Raw genomic sequence first — 24,856 nt, 5'->3', positions numbered from 1 at the left:
CTAGTTAATATATACTGGCAGGAGCTGGGATAATTTATATGGGAATGAATGCTGAGGGTGCTGGAGCAGGGGTGGGACATAAAGTTGAATAAGGGTGAGTTTATCAGTAAGGCTAGAATTCAACTTCTTAACATAATATATGTGACTCTTTGTAATATGGCTTATGCATAGCTCTACAGCTTGAGTTTTTGTCCCAAATTGTCCTCTCTACTCCCGTTATATTCAGCTACCTAGACCAAGTTCTGTTACCCCTGGATAAAGCCACTAACTACTCTCTCTGCTTAGAATATTTACCTTACTCCATCCCCACATTCTGTCCCTGCTTTAGGTGCCTACGGTTTCCTTCTCTTTCATAACTCAGCCAACCTGGGAATTTATCTGCTAACAGAAGTAGAAATTACATTCTTTTTGGGAAACAGTTTGGCAATAATGAGAGCATTAAAATGTTTCTACATCTTGACTCAGTAATCCCACTTTCCCCTAGAGGAATATCTGAAATATAAGCAAAAGCTTATGCACTAAGATATTCAAAATGGCATATTTGATGCTATAGAAATTAATATAGCCCAAATGCTTGAAAATATAAGGTTATGCAAATTATATTTATACCAAGAAATTACATGGCACTCTTGAAAATTATGTGTTTAAGTAATTTTAGTGATATGCAAATGCTTATCTAAATAGAAAAACAAACTATAAAATTTAATATGATCTAAACTTTGTAATAATGTTATAGAATAAAAAAATACTGAAAGAAAATACACCAAAATCTAGTAGTAGTTATTGCTGAGCATTGGAATTACAGCTCATTTAAGTTTTCTTCTTTCTTATGCTTTCCTGTATTGTCCAAATTGGCTCAGGGTAGAGGCATTGCTTTCATAATTAGTAAAAAGTAGGTCATCAGCAAAGCCTGAGTCCTGTCTCTTGCTCTCCTCTGCAGACAGCATGAACTTCACCACTCGCTACACCTCCACTAACTACCAGTCCCTGGGTTCTGTCTAGGCGCCCAGCTATGGCCCCCTGCCAGTCAGCAGCACAGACAGCATCTATGCAGACATCGGGGGCTCTGGTTCCCGAATCTCCGTGTCCCGCTCCACCAGCTTCCAGGGCGGCATGGGGTAGGGGGCCTGGCCGCAGGGATGGCTGGGGGTCTGGCAGGAATGGGAGGCATCCAGAATGAAAAGGAGCCCATGCAAAGCCTGAACCAGCGCCTGGCCTTCTACCTGGACAGAGTGAGGAGCCTGGAGACCGAGAACCAGAAGCTGGAGAGTGAAATCCGGGAGCACCTGGAGAAGAAGGGACCCAGATCAGAGACTGGAGCCATTACTTCAAGACCATCAAGGACCTGAGGGCTCAGATCTTCACAAATACTGTGGACAATGCCCGCATTGTTCTGCAGATTGACAATGCCCATCTTGCTGCTGATGACTTTAGAGTCAAGTATGAGACAGAGCTGGCCATGCACCAGTCTGTGGAGAGTGACATCCAGGGGCTCTGTAAGGCCATTGATGACACCAGTGTCATTCGGCTGTGGCTGGAGACAGAGATGGAGGCTCTCAAGGAGGAGCTGCTTTTCATGAAGAAGAACCATGAAGAGGAAGTAAAAGGCCTACAAATCCAGACTGTCAGCTCTGGGTTGACCTTGGAGGTAGATGCCCCCAAATCTCAGGACCTTGCCAAGATCATGGCAGACATCTGGGCCCAATATGATAAGCTGGCTTGGAAGAACTGAGAGGAGCTGGACAAGTACTGGTCTCAGTAGATTAAGAAGAGCACCACAGTGGTTACCACGCAATCCACCGAGGTTGGAGTTGCTGAGATGACGATCACAGAGCTGAGACATACAGTCCAGTCCTTGGAGATCAACCTGGACTCCATGAGAAATCTGAAGGCCAGCTTAGAGAACAGCCTGAGGGAGGCGGAGGCCCACTATGCCCTGCAGATGGAGCAGCTCAATGGGATCCTGCTGCACCTGGAGTCAGAGCTAGCACAGACCCGGGCAGAGGGACAGTGCCAGGCCCAGGAGTACAAGGCCCTGCTGAACATCAAAGTCAAGCTGGAGGCTGAGATCACCACCTGCCACGGCCTGCTGGAAGATGGCGAGGACTTCAATCTTGCTGATACCCTGGACAGCAGCAGCTCCATGCAAACCATTCAAAAGACCACCACCTGCTGGATAGTGGATGGCAAAGTGGTGTCTGGAGATCAACGACACCAAAATTCTGAGACATTAAGCCAGCAGGAGCAGGATACTCTTTGGGGAGCAGGAGGCTAATAGAAAGTTCAGAGGTTTAAAAAAAAAGCGATAAAAGTTATTTTAGCTCTCTTGCTTCTGCTCCAGCCATGTAAGATGTGCCTGCTTCCTCTTTTCCTTCTGCCATGATTGAAAGTTTCCTGAGGCTTCCCCAGAAGCTGAGCAGATGCCAGCATTGTGCTTCCTGTACAGCCTGTAAAACCGATGGTTCTAGGCAAGATGTTATAGACAAATGAGAATGATGCCATCCCTCAAAATGTTATAAGGACATTTGGGTAGGGACTATCTAGACAAGTAGAATGGATGGATACTGGCTGGATGGAGGAAGGACATTCTGGAATTTAGGGCTAAGAGTTGAAGGCACTGAAAAAAGAGACTTGGTACTTGAACCCTCATCCTGCCTGACATCTTATCCTGCAAACTTCAAGAAGTTGACTGCACCATGAGAGTCAAGCCAAATTTGGGAAGTGAGAAAGAGACAAGGCTTTTCTGTCAAGAAGAGGGACAGGGGCTATGCATGCTTCACTTTTCAGGACCACGTGGAAGAGTGGGAAAAACTCTTCCACCCCTTTCTTCTCATATAGGACAGAGTAGTTTGATGGTGAAGAAAGAGAGGAATCAGGCTGGGCACAGTGGCTCACTCCTGTAATCCCAGCACTTTGGGAGGCCGAGGCAGGTGGATCACTTGAGTTCGGGAGTCAGAGACCAGCCTGGGCAACATGGTGAAACCCTGTATCTACTAAAAATACAATAATTACCCAGACATGGTGGTGCATGCCTATGGTCCCAGTTAGTTGGGAGGCTGAGGCACGAGAATCACTTGAACCGGGGAGGTGGAGATTGCAGTGAGCCAAGATCACGCCACTGTACTCCAGCCTGGGTGACAGAGCAAGATTCTGTCTTGGAAAAAAAAAGAGAGAGAGAGGGATCCCTTTCTACTATTGCACTTTCATCACTCTAATTGTTGCTATTGTTATTCATCTCCCAAGAGTATACGGGAAATCTACTTCTCACTCAGTCCATCCTCTTGTACCTGCAGGGAGACTCTCTAATGTTGCTCACTGTTTTGAATTAGCACATTTCTTTGTAGTCCCCCGTATCCACCAGGATACATCCCAAGGCCCCAGTGGATGCCGGAAACCGTGCACAGTACCATACCCTATATATGCACCAATTACTTTTTTCTTCTTAACAATTTCACAAATAGAACATTTGTTCTTACCGTAGATCTTCACAACCTTAGTAGAGAATTTTTTTTTTTTTTTTTTTTTTTTTAAATTTTTGGAGACAGAGTCTCGTTCTGTCTCTCAGGCTGGAGTACAATGGCGTGATATCAGCTCACTGCAACCTCTGTCTCCTGGGTTTGAGTGATTCTCCTGCCTAAGCCTCCCAAGTAGCTGGGACTACAGGTGCCTGCCACCACTCCTGGCTAATTTTTGCATTTTTAGTAGAGATGGTGTTTCACCATATTGGCCAGGCTGGTGTTGAACTCCTGACCTTGTGATCCGCCTGCCTCGGCCTCCCAAAGTGTTGGGATTACAGGCGTGAGTCACCGTGCCCAGCTCTTATTAAGTCTTTAAGTGGGAAGCTTTTCTTTTCACTTTTATTTTATTTTATTGAAACATTATAACTGATCATTGAAGAAGATAGTGTTATCATTCCATTCTGACAAAACCAATTAACTTATCCAAGCATGTGCATGCTGTACACAGAACAGCCAAGGCTAAAAAGTCCCTATTTTTACTTATTTTTTTTAGATTCAGCAGATACATGTGCACTTTTAATGATCCAGTCGCCCAACTAGTGAGCATAGTACCAAATACATAGTTTTTCAAGTCTTGCCCCCCTCCTTCCCTCCTCCTTTTTGGAGTCCCCAGTGACTGTTGTTCCCTTATTTGTGTTCATGTGTACCCAATGTTTAGCTCCCACTTATAAGCGAGAACATGTGGTATTTGGTTTTCTGTTTCTGTGTTGATTTGCTTAGGATATTGGCCTCCACCTCCATCCATGTGGTTGCAAAAATCTTGTGCCTTTTAATGGTTGTATAGTATTCCATGATGTATATGTACCACATTTTCCTAATCCAATGCATTACTGTTGGGCACCTGGGTTGATTCTATGTCTTTGCTATTATGAAGTGCTCCAGTGAACATACAAGTGCATGTGTCTTTTTGGTAGAATTATTTATTTTCCTTTGGATATATACCCAGGAATGAGATTACTAGGCTGAATGGTCATTCTATTTGTAGTTCTTCAAAAAATCTCCAAACTGCTTTCCACAGTGGCTGAACTAATTTACACTCCCACCAACAGTGTGTAAACCTTCTTCTTTGCTCCACAATCTCACCAGCATCTGTTAATTTCTGACTTTTTAGTAATAGCCATTCTGACTGGTGTGAGATGGTATCTCATTGTGAAATTCCCCATATTTTTATGATTCTCAGGCAGTATCATGGGTCTGTATACTGACCCATGCCCTGGGCATGACTTCCACATCGCAGAATTGAGAAGTTGACCCAGAAATGCATTTCAGGCTGAGCAGACAATTATCAGAGGAGCTGGCTAGACCACAGCTATGGTCAGATGTGTCATAGGGACCATGGCCTTTCTGTAGGCTCATGGTCAGAGGTGGAGAGGAGATGTGAACCTTCTTGTGAAAAAAGTTAAAGTGAAAGCTGCCCCGTGGTGATGGGTGCTAGGCCTCACCCACCAGATCCTGTGCATCTCCTGGCCTGCTGGGCTCAGTCTCCACCCTGCTGCTTGGCACTCGCCTGGCAGAATTTGAGTGATGCCTTCTACTGTCCCTGCCCTGCTCTGCCACTGGCTGTGTCTGAGTCAGAGGATTAGTACTCAGCAGCAGACTCTCCCAAAACCCATCATCTGGGCTGAACCTAGTTTCATGATTCCAAATGCAAAGCCGGTGACCATCTGTTACTGGGGAAATTCTGTGGCTGTTGAATACCAGCTGTGCTTTGAAGGAAGTCTTTCTGCCATGGAGAGACCAAAACCCCCTGAACGGATTAACAAAGTTGAATTCCACATCCTGGTCATGACCTCCCGCACGGCAGGGCTATACAGCTGCTTCTATCTGACTGGGAGCTCTGGTCAGGGGCCAGTGACTCTCTGGATCTGGTGGTAACAGGAGGGAAGATCCAGTCGCGTACAGTGCAGATATGGGAATCTCCAGGTGGAGTTCCCCATGGGCCCTGTGACCACAGCCCACAGAGGGACATACCAATGTTTTGGCTCCTATAACAACCATGTGTGGTCTTTCCCCAGTGAACCGGTGAAGCTCCTGGTCACAGGGGACATTGAGAACACCAGCTTTGCACATGCAGACCCCACCTCTTCTGGCTCTTGGGACACCTACCTTTTAACCACAGAGACGGGACTCCAGAAAGACTGTGCCCTCTGAGACCACACTGCCCAGAATCTCCTTCAGATGGGCCTAGCTTTCCTTGTCCTGGTGACTCTGGTGTGACTCCTGGTTGAAGACTGGCTCAGCAGGAAGAGGACCAGAGGGCGAGCCAACGGAGCTTCCACTTGGGAATACAGGAGAAGGTTGAGAACACAAAGACCCCTTGAAGAATGACCAAGAAACACAGTGGCCATGGGTGGAAATGAAAGCTGATCTTGAGCCTGGGCGGTGGGAGTTCTGTGTTGGACCCAAGGAGAAGGGAGTCATTGCAGGAAAAAGGGACAATGGCATTCCATTTGTCAAAGCATCCTGGAGAAGACAGGAGGTCGGAGAAACAAGCTAAATTTCTTTGGGAGGCAAAAAAAAAGAAAAAAAGTTGTTTTCAAAACTCAACTTAAGTATCCCTTCTTCGGAGAAGAAAGGTCCTTTTCTCCTATATATATATTTTTCATGTATATATACATAAATATAAATTATGTATAAATAAATATATGTTTATTTATGTACATATACATAAACAAAAGCACAGTCCTTACCAAACACAATCATCTACTGACCCATCTGTATCTTTCATTAGGATTATGAGGGCAGGGATTTGGTCTTTTACCTCTGTGACTGTGGCATCTATGCATTGTGTGGCATGTAACAGATTTCTAACAAAGATTTGCTTTTTGGAGGAAAAGGGAGCTGTTGCTGTTTTTAAACTTTGGACCAGGACAGGGGGTCTTTATTATTCAGAACCTAAGAATTAAAAAAACCCATAATTTATCAAAACAAACTTTTTTGAAGAAACACTAGAGTAAAACTTTGTGTGTGTGTGTGTGTGTGTGTGTGTGTGTGTTAGCGAAATATGCAGAATTAGTATCGTTATAAACAAAGTCCAGGACTCAACGAAAGGAATAAAGTAAGAACAGAGTCGAAACATGAGGCATGTTGTAATTTTTCCCTAAACTACAGTAACATGATATTAATGTTTTCCTCAAAATAAACTCAGAATTTAACATAGTGTTCTTCCAGACGAGTGTGAAGGAAGGCAGGTGTTTTCCCAATGCTGTTCTCCTTGGGAGCTGTCAGCTTCAGTGCAGTATTTCACAGCTAGACTGTAAACAAACGTTAATTCCAATTGCCTCAATATACATTCACCAGTAAAATACCAGAAGTGAGTGGTCTCTGTTGTTCTCCAAAATGTGTGATCTTGAACAGACTTTTATCGTGAAAATGTTCATAGTTTGCACGTATCACTCCCAGCTGAAAGTTGTTGTCCACTTTAACAGTTACATAATATAATCTTTTATGTGAGAATTTTGAATAGCACAACAGAGACAAGAAAACAGACTAACTTCTTGGTATTACCACATCTTGGCGACAAGTGAGAGTCCTGTTTAAAATGTAAAGGAAATCTTATTTGGTGAACCCTGTAATAGGTGGGAGCTGAGAGGGAAATCTAGGTTGCTGGATTTGTCACTAGGGTTTCCTCTACTAATAACCAGAGGGTTCCAGTTAGTGTCACCTCCCAGTATGAAAATAAATTTTCTTTCAGGCTTCGTTTGTGCAGTTACACGTGTGTGGAGTGGCAGGCGGCGCCTTTTTTTAGGTCCTGATGACCTGGAGGGTGACTCGTAATCACCCTGAAAGTATGAGGACCCTAAGGAAACCTCCCCTGGGGGAGAGAAAGGGCTGGGTTTAGAGCCAGTGCGTTGGGGCTCGACTGGCACCTTCTGGTGTGAGCGGCACCTGGTGAGGGTTCCACACGGAGCCGCACCCAACATTGCCCCGGGCCCCCCACCCCTGTTCTGAGCCCAGGCACTCTGCCCCGTCCCACTCCGCTCTGAGCAGCGCCCCCCCGCCCCCAGCACCCTGACCGCCTCCGCAGGTCCCCGCGCTCTACCCTCAGGCCCCGCGCCCCCTAGCCCTGGGCCGCGCCCCACATCCTTCCCCGAGCCGCGACACCCTACCGGACCGGACTCCCTCGAGCCGCCGCTCGTTGCGGGCCTGAAGCACAGCGCACCTACTGGCCAGAGCTGCCGAGGGCGGGAAAAGTGGCCAACGGCTGCGCAGGCCCTGGGGCTGCTGAGGAGATGGCGTCGATGGCGTCGGCCTCCAGGGCCTCGGTGCCCGCGGACTCATTCCGCACCATCAGCCCAGGCAGGCGAGGCGAGAAGGCTGCCTCCGCTGTCCCCGGGGACACGGCGGCCGCGACCACCCTGAAGGGCACCGCGATCCCAGTGCGGTCGGTGGTGGCCTTCCCTCGCCAGGTGAAGGGGAAAGCGGGCCGGGAGGCGGCCAGGCTGCGGCTCCAGCGCCTGCCCGCGGCTCAGGCCGAGGACCCGGGAGAGGCGGCCGAGGAGGAGGAAGAGGAGCCCCTGCCGTCAGTGCCTGAGGATGAAGAGGAGGCGCAGCTCCTGCCCCCAGTCTGCGGGTCCCGTATGAGGGGGATGTGGCGGGACGAGAAGGTGTCGCTGTATTGCGACCAAGTGCTGCAGGACTGTAAGGTGAGCGGATCCAGGGCAGGAAGACAACCGTCAGAAGCTCGCGGGGGCCTGGGGACAGGCATCTGGGGCTTCCCTCTTAGGCGGATGGGGGTCCACAGGGCACAGCGAAAACCTGCGTTTCAAAAAATTAAATTGAGTCAACCTGTGTAGAGCGTTCACCTTGTTAGAGGTGCCTGCGTCGTGCCCTAGAGTAGTTAAGGTTCGAGTTTCCGACAAAATTCGTCAGTTAACGGGACAGCCCTGAGAGAATTTTCTGAGAGCTCCTAAAAAATGAAGATATATTGGCCTTATCATTGCACAGGCATGAATCTTTGTACTTTTATTTAACAGTTTATGCCCAAACATGAGTAAGATCACTTAGCCTTGACTTTTACACTAGAATGCTAGAAATTAAGAGTACTTCCCACTCAGCAGTCCACGAGGCGGCATGATATATGTGTGTGTGTGTGTGTGTATATATATATATTTTGAGACGGAGTTTCATTCTTGTTGCCCATGTTGGAGTGCAGTGGCGCAATCTCGGCTCACCGCAACCTCTGCCTCCCAGGTGCAAGCGATTCTCCTGCCTCAGCCTCCCGAGTAGCTGGGATTACAGGCACGGGCCACCACGCCCGGCTAATTTTGTATTTTTTTTTAAGTACAGACGGGGTTTCTCCAGTTGGTCAGGCTGGACTCAAACTCCCGACCCCAGGTGATCCCCCCGCCTCGGCCTCCCAAAGTGTTGGGATTACAGGCGTGAGCCACCGTGCCTGGTGGCATGATTTTTTTAATATAGAAAATACATATCTGATAAAACAGAATAGAGCAAATATTTCATGTTTCTAACCTAGTTTTTTAAGTTGTAGCAGAAGAATTTGTGTACCTGCATATTCATTGCAGTGATATTTATAAAAAGTTGAAAATTAAGACATAAACAATAACTAGCTGTCTTATCTATGAATTATTCCAGTGAATAGATCTCTTTTAAGTTTAATTTTTTGTTGGTCGTGTTTTCCACTAGATGTGGTTTCAGTTAAAATCTGTAACTTTCCAGGTCGTTCATTATTTAAGGCTATATTGGTTCCATTTGAAAATAGAAATCAATAAAAAAAACAGTTAAAAATCTATAATTTCATATATTTATACATATATACATTTTTTCTCTTATTAGGCAGAAGATGCTGATGAAGTTATGGGTAAATACCTATCAGAAAAATTAAAGTTGAAAGACAAATGGCTTGGAGTCTGGAAGACTAATCCCAACGTATTCTTTGTGAAATATGAAGAAGCTTCTATCCCTTTTGTTGGTATACTGGTTGAGGTAAATAAATTTTATTTGATCTTTGTTCTTTTTGAATCAGTTTTTTCAAAGACTAAAATATGACTTTATTATTTGGAGATTGATACACAAGAGTTGACACATTTTACTTCTGTTTTAAGTCTCTGAGAAAATTAATAGTGTAAAAAGAAGGTAAGGGGAATATTAGTGCCTATAAACCATTATTATTAAATGGAATCTAGTAGTATCAGACAATATTTATTAGCCTAGTTTTTGCTCAAATAATGTAAAAATAACAAAAGTGCATTTCTTATAAAATTAGTAATTTAGTCTTTAACAAATTTGGGACTTCTTTTTCTGTCTTTTTCCTTTAATCTTCATTTATCTGAATTATGAAGTTTACTTCAGATGAGGAAAGAAAAAGAAATGGATCAGAAAACTATTGGCAAAATTTGAAATTTTTTTCCTTTGAAAAGTACCCTTTTTTGGGAGACTGAGGCAGAAGAATAGTGTGAACCCAGAAGGCGGAGCTTGCAGTGAGCCGAGATTGTGCAGCCTGGGCGACAGAGTGAGACTCCGTCTCAAAAAAAAAAGAAAAGAAAAGAAAAGTACCCTTTTAGTATAATATCTTAATATCTTCCAAGCCTTTATCTGATAAGATTTTTCTTTTCTTTTTTTTTTTTCTTCCTTTTGAAACAGAGTCTCGCCCTGTCTCCCAGGCTGGAGTGCAGTGGTGTGATCTCGGCTCACTGCAACCTCCGCCTCCTGGGTTCAAGCGATTCTCCTGCCCCAGCCAACCGAGTAGCTGGGATTACAGGCACATGCCACCATGCCCAGCTAATTTTTTGTATCTTTGGTAGAGACGGGGTTTCACCATGTTGGCCAGGCTGGTCTTGAACTTCTGACCTTGTGATCTTTAGTAGAGAAGGAGTTTCACCATGTTGGCCAGGCTGGTCTCGAACTCCTGACCTTGTGATCTGCCTGACTCAGCCTCCCAAAGTGCTGGGATTACAGGCATGAGGCACTGCGCCCAGCCCTAATAAGATTTTTCTTTGTTAGGCCTGTAGGCTAAACATTGTGGCATGTTTGATTCTGTTAAAGGTCAATTATCCTTATATAGAAATTAATATTTATAATCACAAATGATACCCTTGCCCCAGATAGATCATTTAAATCTGTATTTTTGGATACAAGAAAAACTTATGTAACTCATTGTGTTATATACTACTTGAAAACAATTTTAAAATATATGTTCTATGGAAAAGTCAGTGTCAGTTTTACAGATAAAGAATGGCATCTGGGTATGGTGGCTCATGCCTGTAATCCCAGCACTTTGGGAGGCCAAGGCAGGTGAATCACTTGAGCTCAGGAGTTCGAGACCAGCCTGAGCACCATGGTGAAACCCCCCCCCCATCTCTACCAAAGAAAACAGGCACACACCTGTGTTCCCAGCTACCCAGGAGGCTGAGGTGGGTGGATCACTTGAGGTCAGGAGTTCAAGACCAGCCTGGCCAACATAGTGAAATCTTGTTTTTACTAAAAATACAAAAATTAGCCAGGTGCGGTGGTGAACACCTGCAGTCATAGCTACTCAGGAGGCTGAGGTGGGAGGATTACTGTCTTTTCCCTCAGTCTCCCAAAGTGCTGGGATTACAGGCATAGCCACCATGCCCAGCCAGTAGTACTCTGTTTTTTAGAGGTTTGCTCATTTTCAGACTTTGAGTAGCCTTACCTAGATCTTTCACAACTTCTCTGGATTTTTTTTCGTCTGGATAAAAATGGTTTTCATCTGGCTTTATTTTGTTTGTTTGTTTGTTTGTTTGTTTTAGCAGTATAAGTTTGTGGGTTTTTTTTCAATCAGGTTTTATGTGGAAGCTTAACATTAAAGCAGAACATTTCTGATTGAAATGGATGATGGTGTCTTAGCATCTCTCTCAATACCTCATGATAGCCCCTACACTCCATAAAACTTTTTAAGATCTCTAAAGTTCCATGGAAACTCAGTGGATTAGGTTACCTGTAAGTTCTATCAATTTCTAAGGTTTTACCTGCAATACATTGATTATTTAACCTGTCTCTGCCTTGCTTTAGAATCTGTGAGGGTCTAGTAATGTCCTCTAAATGTTAGGAAGACAAGATGAAACATAAGAACAGAGGTAAAAGAAGAGCAGTATATTGGCAGATTCTAATTCTTTTGTGGCAGAAAAACAAGGGAGAGCAGCTCTTGGGACGTCTTAAAATAGTGCTGCACAATTCATATTGTTGTTTTATCTGACTCTCCTTCTTTAGTCTTACTTCAGTTGAAGTATTAATAATGCTACATAATGCTCTTTGTTCTGATTTCACAATAATTTATTCCTATGGACCCCCAATTGCTTTTTCTTTAGATGCTATATTAGTTTTCTATTGCTGCCACAGCAAATTATCACACTCAGTGGCTCAAACAATACAAATTTATTATCTTACAACTCTGTAGGTCAGAAGTCTGACATGGGCCTAACTGAGCTAAAATCAAGGTATATGCAAGGCTGCATACCTTTATGGAGGCTGTGTGGGAGAATCTGTTTCCTGGCCTTTTTTAACCTCTAGAAGCAGCCTGCATTCTGTGGCTTGTGGCCCTCTTCCTCCATCTTCAATGTCCTTCTCACATTGCATCTTTCTGGTTCACTGCAGGCTAAAAAGGCAGTCCCCTTTTAACAGACTCGTGATTAGAATGGGCCCAACTGGGTAATCCAAGATGACCTCCACATCTCAATGTGTTTAGTTGTAATCACTTCTGTGAAGTCCGTTTTCCCATGTAAGGTAACATATTCACAGATTTCCAAGGATTAGGGCATGGACGTCTTTGGGGGCCATTATTCTGCCTAACATGAATTCATACAATAACCAACCAACAAATAAAAAACTTAGAAACATAGTGTTGACTCCTGAACAGTGCAGGACCCTGCACAGTCAAAAATCTGTATATAACTTTTGACTTCCCAAATACTTAACTAATATCCTACTGTTGACTGGAAGCCTTGCTGATATCATACACAGTTGATTAACACATATTTTGTATGTCATAAATATGATGAACACTATATTCTTACAATAAAGTAAGCCAAAGAAAAGAAAATGTTATTAAGAAAATTGTAAAGGCAGGGCACAGGGGTCCGTGCCTGTAGTCCCAGCATTTTGGGAGCCCAAGGCAGGAGGATCGCTTGAAGTCAGGACTTTGAGACCAACCTGGGCAACATAGCAAGACCTCATCTCTACTAAAAATTTTAACATGAGCTGGGTGGTGGTGCACACGTATAGTCCTATCTGCATGGGAGGCTGAGGCAAGAAATTTGAGAGCAAGACCCTGTCTCATAAAAGAAAAACCGTAAGAAAGAGAAAAATGTATTTACTATTCATTATATAGAAATAGATCATCATAAAGATGTTCATTTCTGTTGTCTTCATGCTGAATAGGCTGTGAAGGAGGAAGAGGAAGAAGAGGAGTTGGTCCTGCTGTTGCTAGGGTAGCCGAGGCAGAAGGAAATACGCATATAAGTGGACCAATCCAGTTGGAACATGTGTTGTTCAGGGGTCAACTGTACTTGATTGGAAGGAAATCTAGCATATCCTTAATTTTGGTTATAAAATGGTCCAGAAATTAAGAAAACTTTTTTATGACTTCTGTACAAAGCAGTTTGGCAAAATATATCAAGAACTTTAAACTAGCACTTTATTTCTGGAAATTTCTTCTATGAAAATCAGAAATGTGGAAAAACATGGTTTCTTGGCCTTTTGCCTAAGATCCAAGTGTAGAAATGCAGAAAAGGATTTAGGTGTTAAGGTGATCATGGTGATTTTTTTTTTTTTTTTTTTTTTTGAGTCTGAGTCTCGCTTTGTCACAGTGGCGAGATCTTGGCTCAATGCAGTCTCCAACTCCCGGGTTCAAGTGATTCTCCTGCCTCAGCCTCCCAAGTAGCTGGGATTATAGGCGTGAGCCACCACGCCTGGCTAATTTTTGTATTTTTAGTAGAGACAAGGTTTCACCATATTGGCCAGGCTGGTCTCAAACTCTCGACCTCACGTGATCCACCCGTCTCAGCCTCCCAAAGTGTTGAAATTACAGGCGTGAGCCACCGCGCCCAGCCACCTGGGCTTTTCTTTGCATCATATACTCTAGATGGGGTACTAGAAGAGCTAACAACCTGGAAACATCAACATGTGTAAAACAGCAACAACAAAAAGCAGAATGAAGACAGGAAAATTATTGTACTTGAAGATAGAAAAATAGAAATTATCAAATCTTAACACCATAAAGAAAATAGATTTAAAAGGACAGAACCTCAGGGACATGTTGGACTATAACGAAAGACCTAGCACTCATGTCTTCAGAGTTCCAGAAGGAGAGAAGAAAGAGGGAGGGCTAAAAAATATTCAAAGAATGGCAGAAATTTGCCAAATTTGGCAAAAGATATAAACCTACAAATTTAAGAAGCCAACTTGAGAAGCATAGTTAAGGGTGGGAGTACTTCCACTGGGAAGAAGGGAATTGCATTAAAATTTACTGGTACTGAATGTTGGGATCCTCTATCTTCTACCTTCCAACTGTGCTTCCAGAACACAGGCAACTAAGGCATATCCCTCCAGGAATAAGATTTGAAATATTTTTGTATGATCATATGTTAAAAAAAAAAAAAAAAAGACTTAATGATACTGACTGACCACAGAAAGAGCCTGGGTGGATCAACCAGTGAGAGGAGATGAGGAGGAGAAGAAAGGAAGAGAGAAGAGAGATGGGGGAAGAGGTTGGTGGCAAGAACAGAAGAAAGCAAATTGTCAAATTGTAAAAGTTTCTCAGAACCAAAGGACATACATTTGTAGACTGAAAGGGCCCACTTAGTGTCCAGCACATAGTGAAGTTTGGGAATACTGGGGCCAAAGAGGAGGTTCAGTAAGACTCCGGAGAGAAAAAAGATAGGTTTATATAAAGAATCAAGAGGTAGAATGGCATCAGACATCAGACCTTTACTTTTTTGTTTTGTTTTGTTTTTGAGAAGGAGTCTCACTCTGTCTCCCAGGCTGGAGTGCAATGGCACGATCTCTGCTCACTGCAAGCTCCGCCTCCTGGGTTCACGCCATTCTCCTGCCTCAGTCTCCCGGACTACAGGCGCCTGCCACAACGCCTGGCTAATTTTTTGTATTTTTAGTAGAGACAGGGTTTCACCGTGTTAACCAGGATGGTCTCGATCTCCTGAACTCGTGATCCACCCACCTCGGCCTCCCAAAGTGCTGAGATTACAGGTGTGAGCCACCGCGCCCAGCCCTTTTCTTTGTTTTTGTTTTTTTAGTACGGAGTCTTACTCTGTTGCCCAGGCTGGAGTGCAGTGGTGCAGTCTTGGCTCACTGCAACCTCCACTTCCCAGGCTCAAGCAATCCTCATGCCTCAGCCATGCGCCACCATACCCAGCTAATTTTGTATTTTTAGTAAAGACGGGGTTTCACTATGTTTACCAGGCTGGTCTGGAACTCCCGGCCTCAAGACATCCTCCCGCCTCGGCCTCCCAAAGTGCTGGGATTACAGATGTGAGCCACCTCACCCCGTCCAGACTTTTCGAAAGTAATTCTTAGTTTTAAAAAGCTATGAAAATATATTTTCAAAAGTTTTAGGGAAAGTGATATCCTACCGTATAATTTTATGCCTGGTCACACTATAAGTGAAGAGTAGAAAAAAGACATTTTCAAATATGTGAGGTCTCAAATGCACCCTTTCTTAGGAAGTTAATGGATGTCAGCTACAGTCAAGGGTCCAATGCACCCTTTCTTAGGAAGTTAATGGATGTCAGCTACAGTCAAGAAATATGAAGACATCAGATTCAAAATGTAGAGAAGCCACAACATAAGAGAAAAACAAAGAGAATTCCTGGGATGATGGCAAAGTGATAACAGCTATGTACATAGCAGGCCTAGAGAGCCAGTTCAGATTATAACTGGTCAGAGAACTCTGGAAGAGTGCTTTAAATAAAATGAAACCAGTATTTTATTTCAAATACAATCTATTGGCTTTGAACATATTGAAAAGAGATTTTTACAACTTAAGGAATTTGGGGCTAAATTAATGAAAGCCACATAGAAAATGAGCAAATGGCTGGGTGCAGTGGCTCACGCCTGTAATCCCAGCGCTTTGGGGAGACCAAGGTGGGCGGATTGCCTGAGGTTGGGAGTTCGAGACCAGCCTGGCTAACATGGTGAAACCCCATCTCTACTAAAAATTCAAAAATCAGCTGGATGTGGTGGCGCATGCCTGTAGTTCCAGATACATGGGAGGCTGAGGCAGGAGAATCGCTTGAACCCAGGAGGCAGAGGAGTTGCAGTGAGCCTGAGATCACACCACTGCACTTTAGCCTGGGTGACAAAGCAAGACTCCGTCAAAAAAAGAGAGAGAGAGAGAGAGAGAGAGAGAGAAAGAAAGAAAGAAAAAGAAAAGAAAGAAAGAAAGACGAGCAAACAAAAAGCAATACAATTATTGACTGCTGGGAAAACATTTTTTGCAGGAAAGAAAAATCAACTCATACCACATGGCTCACCTGTGAATCACATTTTTCGAACATATTAAGATAAATGCTGAATACTTAAGATATAACATACTGGTGAATGAAAGGCCAAAAAAGAGTGGTTGTGTATTACGGAAATGAGGGAAAATGAAAGAGACAACTAAATTCTTATCTTTCAGAGTTGGAAGTCAATATCCAATGCCAAAAACTGGAAACAAAACTTTAAGTAGCAATATAAGCATATTATTTAAATACAAAGATATAAATGTCAAAAAATAATCAACTAAAAGAGTTAAAAATGGTTGCCTCTGAGGAGCAAGAATTAGAGGGTGATAGAAGACTGGCGAGGAATTATATTTTTCTTTCTTTTTTTTTTGAGATGAAGTGTCATCTATGGCCATACCACCCTGAAGGCACCCGATCTCGTTTGATCTCGGAAGCTAAACAGGGTTGGGCCTGGTTAGTACTTGGATGGGAGATGGAGTCTCACTCTGTTGCCCAGGCTGGAGTGCAATAGCGAGATCTTGGCTCACTGCAACCTCCGCCTCGTGGGTTCCAGTGATTCTCCTGTTTTAGCCTTCTGGATAGCTGGGACTATAGGCTCATGCCACCATGCCTGGCTAATTTTGTATTTTTAGTAGAGACGGGGTTTCACCATCTTGGCCAGGTTGGTGTCAGACTCCTGACCTCGGGTGATCCGCCTGCCTTGGCCTCCCAAAGTGCTGAGATTACAGGTGTGAACCACTCTGCCCGGCCTCTTTTATTTATTTCTTTATTTATTTGAGAAGGAGTCTTGCTCTGTTGCCCAGGCTGCAGTGCAGTGGTGTGATCTCGGCTCACTGCAACTTCTGCCTCCCAGGTTCAAACGATTCTCCTGCCTCAGCCTCCTGAGTAGCTGGCATTACAGGCATGCACCACCATGCCTAGCTAATTTTTGTATTGTTTAGTTGAGACGGGGTTTCACCACGTTGGCCAGGCTGGTCTTGAACTCCTGACATCAGGTGATCCACCTGCCTCAGCCTCCCCAAGTGCTGGGATTACAGACGTGAGCCACCCCGCCCAGCCTGAATTCTATTTTTCATAACAAACCTGGTACAGCAATTTGATTCTAAACCGTATGCATGTATAATACTGAAAAAAATCAAAACGGCCGGGCTCGGTGGCTCACGCCTGTAATCCCAGCACTTTGGGAGGCCGAGACGGGTGGATCACGAGGTCAGGAGATCAGACCATCCTGGCTTACATGGTGAAACCCCGTCTCTACTAAAAAATACAAAAAAACTAGCCGGGCGCGGTGGCGGGCGCCTGTAGTCCCAGCTACTCAGGAGGCTGAGGCAGGAGAATGGCGTAAACCCGGGAGGCGGAGCTTGCAGTGAGCTGAGATCCGGCCACTGCACTCCAGCCTGGGCGACAGAGCGAGACTCCGTCTCAAAAAAAAAAAAAAAAAAAAAAATCAAAACTAGGCCAGGCCAGGTGCAGTGTGGCTCATGCCTGTAATCCCAGCACTTTGGGAGGACGAGTTGGGTGGATCACCTGAGGTCGGGAGTTTGAGAGCAGCCTGGCCAATATGGTGAAACTCCATCTCTACTAAAAATACAATTAGCCAGGCTGTGGTGGCACATGCCTGTAATCCCAGCTACTTGGGAGGCTGAGGCTGGAGAATCACTTGAACCCAGGAGGCAGAGGTTGCAGTGAGTTGAGATTGAGCCACTGCACTCCAGCCAGGGCAACAGAGTGAGACCCTGTCTCAAAAAAAAAAAAAAACCCAAAAAAAAACCCACACTAGGCCAGGCATGGTGGCTCATTCCTGTAATCCTAGCACTTTGAGAGGCTGAGACAGCAGGATCACTGGAGGCCAGGAGTTCAAGACCAGCCTAGGCAGCGTAGTGAGACCCTGTCTGTAACAAAAAAAGAAAAAAAGAAAAAAAAAAAATCGAGTGTGGTGGCACAGGTAGTCCTAACTAATTGGGAGGCTGAGTGGAGAGGATTGCTTGAGCCCAGGAGTTCGAGGCTGCAGTGAGCTATGATCATGCCAATGCACTTTAGCCTAGGCAGCAGAGTAAAACCCTGTTTCTTCAAAAAAAAAAAAAAAAAAAGAGAGAGAGAGAGAGAACTAAAATATTAAAATATAAAGCTCAGTATCATATTTCATAATGATTCTTTGGAAATATATTTTTGTCTTGTCACAAATATGGATTGCAGGTCATTTATTATCTTCAAACACCCAGTTTTAAATTGTTATTCTATTTTCTAAGTTTTCTTCTGTCCCATAACTGCTTTGAAGAATAGAATTTATATTTAATTAATTATAAACTTTGTATTTCAAAGTTTGGTTAGTGATTTGAAAATATTTCCTGTATTTAAATGATTATTGTTTTAGGTACTGATGAGGTAACACTTGCTGATACTTAAAAGTTTTTTTTGACATAACTCTACCAAAAAGTAGAGAATTTCATTGGCTGTACTTGAAAATTTTCAGAACAGATTTTGGAAGTGTTTGTGTTAACACTAATTTGTGCCAATATTTTGAAATTTGTATTAATATGTAATTTATTAAATTTTTAAAAAACTATCAACTTTGGTTCTGAAGCACTGATTTTCAGACAAGTGCAGGGAAGTATCACCATACTATGGTGAAATAAGATGAATAAACAATATAGCATGTTGTTCATGAAGCTAAATCAACTTAAGAATTTTACTCTTGGTGGCTCTCAGCAGCTCGGGAGGCAGGAGGAGTGGCAGCGGCCAAGCAGTCCAGTTTCGCGAAGGCTCTGGGCGCCCCGCCGCCCGCAGGCACCCGGCAGGCGCCCTCCCTGCCGCCAGGATGCCCAAGAGGATGGTCAGCTCCGCCAAAGGGGCCGCCAAAGAAGAGCCCAAGAGGAGATCGGCACGGTTGTCTGCTAAACCTCCTGCAAAAGTGGAAGTGAAGCCGAAAAAGGCAGCAGCGAAGGATAAATCTTCAGACAAAAATGTGCAAACAAAAGGGAAAAGGGGAGCAAAGGGAAACAGGCCGAAGTGGCTAACCAAGAAACTAAAGATTTACCTGCAGAAAACAGGGAAACGAAAACTGAGGAGAGTCCAGCCTCTCATGAAGCAGGAGAGAAAGAAGCCAAGTCTGATTAATACCATACACCATGTCTTACCAGTGGTCCCTGTCTCCCTTGTGCAATCCAGAAGAATATTTTTATCAACTATTTTGTAAATGCCAATTTTTTAGTAGTTCTAGAAACATTTTTAAGAATAAGGGAATCCCACCTCATCCCACTTTTTAAGTGTAAATGCTTTTTTTTAAGAGGTGGAATCATTTGCTGGTTGTTTATTTTTTGGTACAACCGGAAAGTAGTGTGGGATATTGAATTATGGGAGGCTTTGACTGTCTCGGGTGTCAGCTTAACATTCCACAGGTGGGAGGTTAGTTTTTATATCCTATAATACGAAGCATATTAAATGGCAATATGGAGTCAGTCCTGTATTTATTGTCTTCAACATTTTTAATTATTTCTATTCCCATGTTGTTTAGTAGAATTTTTTCCAAAAGAAAACCACTCTTTGATCATGGCTCTCCCTGTCAGAATTGTGTGCACTCTCTAACATCTTTGGTTGTTAGTCCTGTTTTCCTAATAACTTTGTTACTGTGCTGTGAAAGTTTACAAATTTGAATATGTAGTGTAGGTGCTATTCATTTGTGAACTGGTGGCCCGTATGTAACAGCTGACCAACATGTGAAGATACTGGTACTTGATAGCCTCTTAACGAAAATTTGCTTCCAAATTTTAAGCTGGAAAGTCACTGGAATAATTTTTAAAAAGATTTACAATACGTGACTTTTTAGATTTTCGTTACGTATGTTAAGAATTGTGTACAAATTGAAATGTCTGTACTGATCCTCGACCAATAAAATCTCAATTTTGGAAAAAAAATAATAATTTTACTCTTTATGTCTTTTCTGCTTTTTTTTTTTTTTTTTTTTTTTTTTGATGTTTGAATAGCCATTCTTCCACCAATGGTGTAATACAGATAGCAGGGCTTTTTTTTTTTTTTTTTTTTTCAGCATGCTCTTTGTTTGTTTGGTATTTTGTTTATTTTTTTTTGTTATTATCATTGTCATTTTTATTATTTTGCTACTTTATTCAGTGCTTACTATGTGCTAGATGCCCACTGGAAGCTTATAATTATGATTTATTATATTTGACATGCTTTTATGGCAAAATGTGTTCAAAAATTTTTCGATAATATTAGCTGGGCACAGTGGCATGTTCCTGTAGTCCCAGGTCCTCAGGAGGCTGAGGTAAGAGAATGGCTTGAGCTGAGGACTTCGAGGATGAGTGTGCAATGATTACACCTGTGAATAGCCACTGCACGCTAGCCTGAGCAACACAGTAAGACCCTGCCATATATATATATATACATACACACTGTTTTATGAAATCTCAAAGTCTGGCAACTCAATCTTAGAAACAAATAATGTAGGAGGTACAGAATTCCTTTCATGAAACTGGAAAAAATGTGTTTAAGAAGTAGGGTTTGAAAAACTATTGATAGTATATTTAATATTGATCTATAATTATTCTATATGTTGATTGTTGAAGAAGTCATAAACTTAAAAGAAGAAACTTTATAATGAGCTCATATATGAGAAAGAAATCCTGTGGCTTACTGGTATTTGTAACTACATCTCTTATGATATTTATCTTAGGTAACTTGTGAACCATACCAAGACTCATCATCTCGTTTCAAAGTTACTGTTTCTGTTGCTGAGCCCTTTTCTTCCAACATTGCAAATATTCCAAGAGATTTGGTTGATGACATTTTGGAGGAACTGGAACACAGTGTGCCTCTTTTGGAAGTGTATCCTGTTGAGGGACAAGATACTGATATACATGATATTGCTTTGGCCTTGGAAGTTGTCAGGTATTAGGGCCTTTACTTTTGAAAGTTACATTTATCATATCCAAAAGTTAATGTAAAAGTTTTGCTCATATAATCACTTTATAAGCATTTACTGATTTAATCTTCATTCACTACTGCTGGACTAAATTTGTCCATTTTAAATTAACAATTGTATTTGTAACTTTTAGTAAAAACATTTTCTTGCAGAAACATTATATATAGGTAATGAAAAGTTTGCAATTTTTTAATCTTAAATTTTATAAAAATAAAATTTAAAAGAATTCTTGAAATAAGTAACATTAACTTCTATTCATATTTAAGCATCTTAAATTTATTAGCATTCATTTCTCAAATTTAAAGGCATTACAAATACTAGATATCATCATTCACATTATGATTGCTTCTTATAAGTTGATACAATTTGAGGGAAGCTATCCACAAACAAAATACGGATTTTTTTTGGCATGTTTTTGTTTTTCTAATGTTTTCCTCCCATACACATTTGGTAGTATCTTACATATTATTTATTTTTTGAGCAAATGATAGCCAAAATCTATAAAATTTAGAAACGGAATTTTACAGTCCCACTCATTGTCTCATTTACCATAACCTAAAATAGAATGCAAGTCATCTAATTTTTAAAGTTTTACCTTTTATTTTAGTTGACTCAAAGGTCATTTTAAAATATTTTGCTTAAGAATTAAGATTGAGGTAGAGAATTCTGACATCAGAATATCTGTTTAGCTCTAAATCAGTAGTGGCTCTTTTTGATTATTGTCATCTTAATTTGGTTTATTGTAGGTTTTTTTATGACTTTCTTTGGAGAGACTGGGATGATGAAGAAAGTTGTGAGAATTATGCTGCACTTATTGAAGAAAGAATTAATTTGTAAGTATAGTTTATAAACTTATGCCACAAGTTAGAAAAAATAAACATTGTAATTATGTTGATAATTTTCAGGTGGTGTGATATACAGGATGGAACAATACCTGGTCCTATTGCACAACGTTTTAAAAAAACTTTGGAGAAATATAAAAACAAACGTGTCGAACTCGTTGAGTATCAGAGCAATATTAAAGAAGATCCATCTGCAGCAGAGGCTGTTGAATGCTGGAAAAAATACTATGAGATAGTCATGCTCTGTGGATTATTGAAAATGTGGGAAGATTTACGCCTCCGGTAATAATTTGCTCTATTTCAAATAGAAGCAAAATTTACATGGTTATTTTATCATAGCACTTATTTTGTGGTATATGTTCTGATTAAAGTGAAGTATAAAATTAGATGTCTAATTTATGAAGTAAGCACAAGGTACAATTATCAGCATTGGAAAATTATGTTTGTATTAGCTGAATTCACTAAAATCATTGTTTTTTTTGACCAAAAGAACTCATTAATCCATTTCCTTCCTTATCTTTCATTTTAACTCTTTTGATTTTGGCCAAAGCATAAGAAAGGAAGAAGTAGACCTCCTCTATATATAATATGTGAACCAAATAAGATAACTGGATTATAGCTAAAAGAGTAGCAAGACATAGACAGAGTCTGTCTACAGAACAGTTTTTAAAAGAAACATAAAGACAGGCTGGATATGGTGGCTCACACCTGTAATCCCAGCACTTTGGGAGGACAAGGTAGGAGGATCACTTGAAGCCAAGAGTTTGAGACCAGCCTTGGGCAGCATATTGAGGTCCCATCTTTACAATAAACAAACAGATTTTTAAAATTTAGCTAGAAATGTGGTGGCATGTGCTACTACTTGGGAGGCTGAGGCAGGAGGATCACTTGAGCCAAAGAGTTTGAGGCTGCAGTAAGCATTGATCATGCTACTGCATTCCAGCCTGGGCAACAGAGCAAGACCCTGTCTCTTTGTTGTTGTTGTTGTTGTTTGACCCTGTCTCTTAAAAGAAAAAAATAAAAGAAGCAGCAGCAGCATAGGCCTGGTGTGGTGGCTCACGCCTGTAATCCCAGCATTGGGAGGCCGAGGTGGGAGGATCACCTGAGGTCAGGAGTTTGAGACTAGCCTCAACATGGAAAACCCCGTCACTACTAAAAACACAAAATTAGCCGGGCGTGGTGGTGCATGCCTGTAATCCCAGTTACTCGGGAGGCTGAGGCAGGAGAATTGCTTGAACCTGGGAGGCGGAGGTTGCAGTGAGCCGAGATCTCACCATTGAACTGCAGCCTGGGCAACAAGAGTGAAACTCCGTCACAAAAAAAAAAAAAAAAAGAAGAAGAAGAAGGAAAAGCACAAAGACAAGATGGGGGACAAAAACAAGGAAACTAGAGGAATTTGAAGCTTCTGACACTTACAGCTATAGTATACATTAAATACAACCTGGCCAGATTAATATAAAACCTCACACTAAAGGCCTTTTAACCTGTTCTGTTACCTGACTTGTCATGTTTGGCTTTCAACAGAAATTATAAAGCATGCTAAAAGCAAGAAAAAACCAGTTCAGAGAAACAAAGCAAGTTTCACAGACTCAGGTATGATTTTGGAATTCATCAGTCAGAGAATTTAAAATTCATCAATAACTGGGATACGTGATCTATTAGTGTGGGAAGAAAGAATTAATGAGTTTAAAGATTCGTCAAATAGAAACTTCCCAAACTGAAATGCAAAGAAAAAAGAATGAAAGAAACTGAAGAGAACATTCAAGAACCGTGGGACAGTTTCAAAAGGTGTTAACATATTTGTACCTGAAATACCAGAAGAAGAAGAAAAAGAGCAAATGGATCAGAAGAAATACTTGAATTAATAATGATGAGAATTTTCCAAAATTAAATACAGACACAAAACCACAGATCCACAAAGCTCAGAGAACACCAAACAGGATAAATATCAAAGAATCAACACCTAGGCATATCATATTTAAACTGCATAAAGCTACAAATAAAGAAAAAATATCTTGAAGGAAGCCAAAGGAAATAACCCACATTACCTACTATAGTGAACAAGAATTTCTCAGAAGGAATTATGAAAATAAGATGAGAGTGGAGAGAAATATTCAAAATGTTGAAAGAACCACCAAACTAGAATTCTGTATCTAGTGAAATTATTCTTCAAATGTGAGCAAGAAATACTTGCTCAGACAAAACAAAACAAACAAAACTGAGAGTTTATCATTAGTAGGCCTGTTCTGCAAGAAAGGTTAAAGGAAGTTCTTCAGGGAGAAGAAAAATGACAAAAACTCATGTCTGCATATAGTAAGGAATAATGTGAGAAAAGGAATAAAGGTAACATAAATTATTTTATTATTATTTTATTTATTTATTTTTCTGAGACAGGGTCTTGCCCTGTCACCCAAGCTTGAGTGCATTGACGTGATCATGGCTCACTGCAGCCTTGACTTCCCAGGCTCAAGTGATCCTCTCATTTCAGTCTCCTGAGTAGCTGGAATCACAGGTGTGTGCCACCATGCCTGGCTAATTTTTTTATTTTTATTTTTGTGGAGACAGGGTCTCACTATATTGCCCTGGCTGATTTCAAACTCCTGGGCTCAAGTGATCCTCCCACCTCGACCTCCAAAGTGCTGAGATTACGGGTGTGAGCCACTGTGTCCAGCCTCTATTTTTCTTATTGTTGATTGATCTAAAAGATAGCTATTTAACATAATAGTAATAATGATTCATTAGGTAATTAAAGCTTATGGATTACTGAAATAAATGAAACAATATCATAGAAGATGGGAGGATAGAATTGGAATACTCTGTTATATGGTATCTTCATGACATGTGAAGTAGTTTAGTGTTATTTGAAAGTGGACATAAATTAAGAATATATGTTGCAATCTCTTGGGCAAATACTGTTTTTTTTTTTTTTAAAAAAAAGGAAGTATAATTGATTTAAGAGAGTAGACACAATGGAACAAAATAAAATGCTAAATTAAAACTAGAAGAGGCAGGGCTGGGTGTGGTGGCTCATACCTGTAATCCAGCATTTTAGGAGGCCAAGGTGGGCGGATCACCTGAGGTTCGGAGTCCAGACCACCCTGACCAACATGGCGAAAC

At 41.8% G+C, this 24,856-nt stretch overlaps 1 protein-coding gene and 2 pseudogenes across 1 annotated transcript in view; all 3 read left to right on the top strand.

Moving 5' to 3' along the window:
• Nucleotides 1-945: 945 nt before the first annotated feature.
• On the top strand, nt 946-2,234 carry LOC104666796 (annotated as a pseudogene).
• A 2,803-nt stretch (nt 2,235-5,037) lies between these two features.
• LOC104666828 lies at nt 5,038-6,005 on the top strand (annotated as a pseudogene).
• Nucleotides 6,006-7,366: 1,361 nt separating this feature from the next.
• Nucleotides 7,367-24,856, top strand: part of SHCBP1L (SHC binding and spindle associated 1 like) — a 47,629-nt gene continuing 30,139 nt past the window's right edge. The window contains exons 1-5 of the mRNA XM_010368928.2: nt 7,367-8,164; nt 9,315-9,464; nt 20,649-20,863; nt 21,644-21,730; nt 21,803-22,021. Coding sequence (XP_010367230.1) covers nt 7,751-8,164; nt 9,315-9,464; nt 20,649-20,863; nt 21,644-21,730; nt 21,803-22,021 — 1,085 coding nt within the window. The 5' untranslated portion in view covers nt 7,367-7,750. The remainder of the gene's footprint in view (nt 8,165-9,314; nt 9,465-20,648; nt 20,864-21,643; nt 21,731-21,802; nt 22,022-24,856) is intronic.

Source organism: Rhinopithecus roxellana, chromosome 8 (genome assembly GCF_007565055.1).
Source record: "Rhinopithecus roxellana isolate Shanxi Qingling chromosome 8, ASM756505v1, whole genome shotgun sequence".
Taxonomy (NCBI): Eukaryota; Metazoa; Chordata; class Mammalia; order Primates; family Cercopithecidae; genus Rhinopithecus; species Rhinopithecus roxellana.
Note: the sequence above shows the minus strand (reverse complement) of the source record. Positions and strands in the feature narration are given on the sequence as shown.